The 7,401-nt window shown below is 52.7% G+C and overlaps 1 protein-coding gene across 4 annotated transcripts in view; it reads left to right on the top strand.

The window, feature by feature from the left end:
* C10H2orf92 (chromosome 10 C2orf92 homolog) overlaps nt 1-2,135 on the top strand; it is a 40,575-nt gene extending 38,440 nt beyond the window's left edge. For all 4 annotated transcript variants that reach the window (XM_078056641.1, XM_078056639.1, XM_078056642.1 and 1 more), the window contains 2 exons: nt 141-291; nt 1,714-2,135. In XM_078056641.1, coding sequence (XP_077912767.1) covers nt 141-291; nt 1,714-1,849 — 287 coding nt within the window. In that variant the 3' untranslated portion in view covers nt 1,850-2,135. The remainder of the gene's footprint in view (nt 1-140; nt 292-1,713) is intronic.
* The last annotated feature ends 5,266 nt before the right edge of the window (nt 2,136-7,401 follow it).

Consider the following 7,401-nt stretch of genomic DNA (forward strand, 5'->3'; position numbering starts at 1 on the left):
CTAAACAAAGCCTGTTTTGTCCCCAAGAGGACTTCTGGAGCCAGCAGCTAAGTCGCTACAGTCTTCAGTTCTGGTTGTCCCTGCAGATCTGTATGGGGCTGTCTCTTTCTGTTTACTTTGCCATGTGTCTTTTCATTTAGATGTTCAAAATAAGAACGTACTGTGTGCACAGCTTCTGCGGTTCCTCCAGAGGAACATCATCATTGCCGCCGCCTCAGTGGCGGGAATCCTTGTGGTCACAGTGTTGTTGCTGCTGGCCTTGACCACATGCATCAGGAGGAAACAACTATCGTGAGTGGCTCTTAGCTCCCGCCTTCCTTCGAAGGACTCATGGGTATTTGTGCCAATGTTGCCCCAGAGCTTCCTGCCAATCCTGGAGTTAGGTTGTATATTCATAGAGTACGGATGGCCCAGGCTAGGAGTCTTTAAGCCCTGCCTTGGTGGTGATGCACAGTTAGGTATGGATTTCCTGGCTTGGACCGTGCTTGCCTCTAAAGAATCCCTTAGGTTCGGCCACACCTGTTTTCACACTGAGGGCCACTTAAAAGAGGAGATGGTACGGCCTCAGGCTGAAAGATTGGAAAATAGGAAGATGAGGGCAGGGAGGGATGAGGCCATGGAGGAGATGAGCACAGGGCTGATGTTTGGCTTGTTCACCCTGGGTCAGTAGCCCTGATTGTTAGAATATTGAAAGATCCCTCTACTGGTTGGTAAACAGCACCTTCCCAGGACCTCCCACAGACTTTCCAGTCTTCCCCAGAGTTCTGCAAATGAAGGGTTCATGCCTGGCCCAGGAGTGGCCCTCCAGGGCTGTGCTCTGACAGTGGCCACGTTGACTAGTCAGGGGCTGTCTGTACCACTTGCTAAATATGTCTGCTATCCCCCCGATGAGAGGGCTCTGACACAGTGGCTGTAATCAGGAAAGGCACTAGAAAGTAAATGGCTTACAAGACTATGCATTTGCAATAACTGCATCTCGAAATTATGTGCCTCCATCTGCATCCCTTGAGACACACTTCTTAATCACAGGGAAAAGCAGCTTCCCAAGGTCCCTCGGGTCTTGCCTAACTCAGCTCGTCCACAGAGAAAGGGGGCTGTGGTGTGCCATGGGGGGTGAAGTGTCCCTCCCCCCCCAACTCGGAGGCTACAGTACTTAAGTTTGCCCACGAGAGTGACATTGCTTTCCCTAAAGGAGTTCTTTAAAACACTAAGACTCCTGAGACTGGTAACCCATTCAGGCCAGCCACCACTGCCTCACACCCAGCTTCCTCCTCTGAGGCAGGACTGGGTCCCCTGAAGTGAAAGGGGAGCTTGGAATGTGGCAGAAGTTAGAAAGGGAAGATTTAAAGAGCTTCTGGAAATAAGCTTGACCCACTTCACAGTTCTGACTGGGGCTTATCCATTGGATTTGTCATTTCCCTTCTGTGCCTCCTAGAGGTGTCAGAAGAAGTGGTCAAGACCGTGGCTCCATCCCATAGAGGCGAATCGAAGCTGTGGAGAGCCTGTGTCATCAGAAAGTGGGGGGAAAGGAGTTTCCCAGAGGCTCTCTGATGCCCAGAGGCAAAATGAGTTTCACACATGACCAACCTTCCTGATGGGCAGTAGAATGCTCACCCCTCAGAAACATCAGCCTCTGTCCCTCCCCAATGAGTAGACGGTAGGAATTCCTATACACAGCATTGTGCAATATGGTTTTGTTGTATTTTATTTTAGACATCCTCCAGCGAACATGACATATAATATTTTTATTCTGAATGGGAAGACTTGGTGGCAAAAGTTTCAAGAAAAGAACCCCAGAACACACAGCGATAAACAGAAACAGTTGTTGAAGAGCAAGTCCCGTGTCTAAGCCAGCTGGTGGGGCCAGCCAAACCAGGACTGGAAGCTGTGAGGCCGGGCAGTTCTCCACTGGGACACCGTGGAGAGGCATTTGGATTTCTGGCTGTGAGGTGTGCTCTACAAAATGTTGACCTTCTCCTGTCAATCTCGAATGGACCAAGACACAAATGCTGTACCACAGGATGCTTATAGTGTGGTATGGTTCTAATGGCTAGTGCAGGAGACACACACATTTGCCCAAAGACAAACCCGACCAACTACCGATTTATTTATTTATTAAAGCATCGGTTCTCTGATTCAGCCATTCAGGGAGCAGGTATTAATTGAACACCTAATATGTAGACAATCTCACACATGAGGCCACCAAAAGTATTGGAAGCAGGCCTGGTCCTCGCAGGTTTCTGAGGAGAGGGCAGACAGCGGGCTGAAGCTCTTTGGTGGTGTTCTTAGGTCTCTGAGCTCCCATCTGCAGGGGTCCAGAGGGGGGAGCGGTGGGGGACGCCCGGCAGCCCTGTCCCTGCGCTGGAAGGCGGTGTCTGGGGACGCCCGCTGTCCTGGGACGGGGACACAGAGGTTGCGCCCGGGGCTGGCGCAGGGGCCCCTGGAGGCTGCAGCCGCCCCTGGGTCCGCGCGCCCCAGCTCCCACCCTCTGCGGCTGCACACCCTCTGCCGTCCCGGCGGGGGCCGCGGTGGGGGCGGCGGTCGCGATGGCAGGGCGAGGACGCGAGCGAGGCCCGAGGTCGGGCGACAGCGACAGCGGCGGCGGTCGGGGAGGGCTGTGGCCTCAGCAGAGGGTCCCTGTCCAGGCGGCCGAGGACGCGCGCGGGGCCCGGCTGGAAGGCGTCTGGGGGTGGGTGGGTTCGCTAGGGAGTGAAGTGGGATCTAGGGAGGCAGGTGGCCTCAGGAGGGCGGGGGGCACATCACGCCCGGAGCGACCCGCAGACCAAGGGCAACCAGTGCCCGACGGAGAACCCCGGGCGTGTCGGAGGCCGGTGTGGACTAAAAGCCGGAGGCGCATCGGCTGTTCACCCGCGCGGAAGGAGAAGGTCCCCCGGGCTGCTGCTGGCCGGGCACCGCGGGCTCTTGCTCAGCCGCTTAGAGTCTCTGCAGGTGCAGGCCCAGGCTAATCTTCCCTTGGGCTGGAGAGGACCCCGCCTCCTCCTCGCTGCTGGCCTCGGCGCTCCTTTCCTGGGTCCAAGTCTCCTGGGTCACCTTCAGCCTAGGACCCTCCTCCACCTTAATAAGCTGCACTTACTGAGAACCTATTGTGCCTGTAAATTCCTTTAGGCATGATTTTTTTAAAAAAAGATTTTTATTTATTTATTTGTCAGAGAGAGAGAGAGCACAAGCAGGGGGAGCAGCAGAGGGAGAGGGAGAAGCAGGCTCCCCACTGAGCAAGGAGCCTGATTCAGGACTCGATCCCAGGACCCTGGGATCATGACCTGAGCTGAAGGCAGACGCTTAATGACTGAGCCACCCAGTCGTCCCCCTTTAGGCATAATTATCGTCATTTTATTTCGAGAAAAGGAAGGCTCAGACACCTAAGATCACCTGATAGAGGCCCCAAGTTAAGGGGGCAGCCTGGATTCTAATCCAGACCCAGGGTCTGTGCTGTAACCTTTGAGTAGCCCAGCCCCTGTCACCCTTGGGACCTGCTGAGGAGGAATGAGTGGGAAGGACTTCTGGTCTCCTTTTTTTGGGAGGTGGAGTGAGTGAAGCATTCCCCCCAGGGATAGAAGTGGTTCTGGAAAACCAGGTCTGGTGGGTGGCTTACATCAAGGGCACCCTCTCTGGTTTTCCCGGCCATGTGGTTTTCCTTGTCTGCTCTCCCAAAGTGGGGAAGCCCTCAAAGCTTTAAGCCATGGGGAATTGGGGGACAGGTCAAGGCCAGGCTGGGTCTGAGTGAGACATTCCTCTGCACCCCTCTCTCCCCAGTGAATAATCAGCCCACTTTCTTCTTGTTTGAGTCCTACTAGGGATGGTCCAAGCCTTGACCTGGAGGATGGACCAGCACCAGGGAGTCACTGTGACTCTTTAAGTCCAGGTTAATACCCCTGACAAGCCCTACTGGTTTCAGTCTGGGCAAACTACGTGGACCCTCTAGCATACATTCCACTCCAATTTCAAGGGTCTTCCCTTGAGAAGTGGGATCCTCTGTCCTCTTTTTAAAAAACAAAACCTTCCCCCCCCAAAATATGTTCTCTCTTTGAACCAAATCCTTCTAAGCTCTGAGAACCTAGAGTTGGATCAATGGCTGTAGGAAGGGACCCTTCCAAAGACAGACTGTGAGAGGTACCTGCTCATGGCAGGTTTTGTGGGCTTTCCTGGGGGGCAACTGATAGCACTGTCTGAGGGAGAGGGAGCTCATATACCCAAAGGTGGCTGGCGGTCTCATGTGGGCAAGGAGTCCTGGAGCTCTGGGAGCCCTGGGCCCGTCTTGTGCTGGCCTAGGCATCATCTTCCCAAGCCCCCAACAGTGTTGCTACTGAGCAGGGAGGGAGGAAAGGAGGGAGGGCATATCCCACGAATGGTCCCCTGGGATGCTGGGCTCAGCTGGACTCCAGTACCAGTCCTGCCTTGACCATCTCTGAGGCTCAGTGTCCTTATTTTTGCCATAGGGGTAAGCATTTACCTCCTTCCCAGGGTTCATTCAGCAAGAACCATTTATTAAGCACCTGCTGTATGCCAGGCACTGTGCTGGGCTGGGGACACCATGGAGAGTAGGTAGAACAGCCTTCCTGTCAGTGGGTTGCTGGTATCCCCTTGGAAGCTTGGGAGGACATGAGGCTGTCAGGGCTTAGGTATACAGCAGGCACACCATAAATACCAGACTCTTCCTTGAGCTACTGATAGGTTGCACCCCCACCCTCATCCCATCCTCATCCCAACCTCTTGGAACCCTAGAACTGAGAGGCAGCCCATCCTCCTGTTGGCCTCCCACCCCTACCTCAGGCTTCCATTTGAAGAACAAGTTAGGGTCAATGACCTCTAGCCTCTGCCAGTGGTCTCCCCATTGCCTATGGGCCCACTGTGAGCCTCCCCTTGCGTTTACCTCTTCCTCTATCCAGGAGATGTCTCCCTGCGTTCTTAGTCTGCTCTCATGCTGGGGGCTTCCACCTTCAGCTCAGTGGTTGGTCTAGCCAACCTGACCCTGGCTGGGTGAGGGGCAGACACCAAACAGCACAGGGGATTTCAGGATGGAGCCCTGTGGAGGCTCTGGGCTCCCAGCCTCTGCCTCTCACTAACTGTGAAATCTCAAGCCTCAGTTTCTTCTTGGCCTCAATTTCTCTATCTGTAAAATGGGGGCTAACCTACCTTGTGGGGTTGTTGTGAGCATTGCACCTTTGCTGGGGCCAACATACAGTAGCGTTCAATATAAAGGAATAAATAAATCTTAGCTATTATGATTATTTTGCAACACTTTGGCTCTTTGCCTGCCCAGCATCCTTTCTCCCTCCTTCCAGCCATAGCTTCTGACTTCCCTTGGGTTCTTCTCCTCCGTCTCAATGTGGTGTGCGTGAGGCATGTGACCTAGTCCTAAGCCACTCTCACATCCCATCCACTGGCTTCAGGGACTGGTTGGGGGATGGACATGTGATCCACTCAGCCAATGAACTGTGTTAGAGTTTCTGCTGGGAAAATTGAGAGATAGGTTCTTTTTTCTTCCCCCTCCTTCTTTTTTAAATAAATGGTAACTCTCTCTATATGTATTTTGCAACATTTTCCAAATATAAAATATGTCAGTGAATCATATCCCATTCTCAGAGTTTTAAAGATCTCATAGATTTTACTCAAGATTCTTGCTTTTTGAGTAAGATCTGCTGAGTCACTATGTCGGACCACAGAAAGAAAAGTTGTCTGAGAATGAAGTCTTCAAGTGGAGGAGGTAACAACCTGGAACCATCATTTGAGCCCCGAGCAAGCTTTTCCTAAAGGCTCTACCTGGGATTTTCATCCATCCATGCTATATTTACTGACCACTATTATGTGCTAAGTGTCACTCCAGTTGCTGGCGACACAACCAGGAACAAGATAATCCCCACTTCACAGCGGTCACCATCCTGCCCCGGGGCCTTTTCACTTGCTGTTCCCTCTCCCCAGAATGCTTTTCCCCTGATCTCTCCATGGCTCCCTCCTTCACCTCCCTCAAGTCTTAATTCACAGGTTAGCACCTCAGCGAGGCCTCTCCTGACCTGTCTATTAAAAATCACACACCCACATACCTCTTCTACCCTCTCCTGATTTATTTTACTCCTTAGCACTTGAAACCACCTGCTATCCTCGATAGAATACTTATTTGTTACTTCTCTGTCTCCCCCCGTTGAATGTCACTTCCACAAGGGAAGGGATTTTCATCGGTGTTGTTCGCAGCCGATCTGTAGTGACCTAGAGCAGGTGCTCAGTGTTAAATAAATAGGGAGCCCAAAAGGACTATCTGAAGACGTTAACACTGTCATTGTGGTTTGAATGTTTAAGAAGGAGCCAGCCAGTTGATGGCCCCCAGGGAAGGGCACCGCATATGGCTGGAGTGGCAAATCAATTTTCTTTTGACTTAAACTATGCTGGATTACTTATTTTTAAGGGGTGTCACTTTCCACCTTTAGGATCCTGAGTGGTGCTTGGTAGGATATAGTACTCAAGAGCTGCCTCTGGAGGGTGCAAGGGAACCCCGTTGCTGCCCTTGGGCATGCACGCCATCCCCAGCACACTCTAGATATTGGGAAACTCGGTAGTCAGTGGTGATGATGGCAATAATGATGCATTTGCTTTGAGGCCTGCTTTAATTTTCACAATAGCCCTATGAGGTAGGTCCCATTATCATCCCCATATCCTACATGAGAAAAGGCACAGAGAGCCCAGGTAGCTTGCTCAAGGCCCCTGAGGTATAAGCAGCAGAACCAGAAAGAGCAAGGAGATTAAAGTCACCGTGGTCTGGTCAGCCAGGTGATTCCCCAGGTGGGAGGAAATTTAGGAGGGACCCGGGGTGTGTGTATGTCCTCCCTTTGGGGATCATTGTGCTGAGGTGTGATCCCTCTCTGGAAGGCTGGAACCTTCCCCCCCGCCCCCCCTTGAACCCTATCCAAATGCCAGAGGTTTCCCCAGCAGCGGTCTGGTGCCGAGTGTGGCCTGCTCGAAAGTCAGGTGAAACTGACACAGGGCCCTGCTCTGTTTGAGGATTGGAAGGCTTCCTGCAGGAAGCCACCTTTCATCATTGACCTGGAGGAGGAGTCGGAGTCAGGCAGTTGAGGAGGTGGGGGAAGCGAGTTCAGGCTGGGACACTGCGTGGGAAAAGGCCTGGAGGCGTGACAGCAAGCCACCAATTTCTTCCAAGGCTCTTTGCCTGTGTGGACCCAGCCGGGACAAATGCACTGCAATTCTCCCAGCCCACGTTTCCATCCGTCATCTGTTTGCTCTTTCCTCTGAATGTTCAAAAGACCCATGTACCTCCTTCCACTTTGGCAAAACACACGGCCTTATCTGCAAGCCAATCTCAAACTGTCTGCCTCTGAGCACCGGCCTGGCCTCTGTAGATTCAGAAAGCAACCTCTGGGACCGCAAGGG

The sequence above is a fragment of the Halichoerus grypus genome, chromosome 10 (genome assembly GCF_964656455.1).
Source record: "Halichoerus grypus chromosome 10, mHalGry1.hap1.1, whole genome shotgun sequence".
In the NCBI taxonomy this organism is placed as follows: Eukaryota; Metazoa; Chordata; class Mammalia; order Carnivora; family Phocidae; genus Halichoerus; species Halichoerus grypus.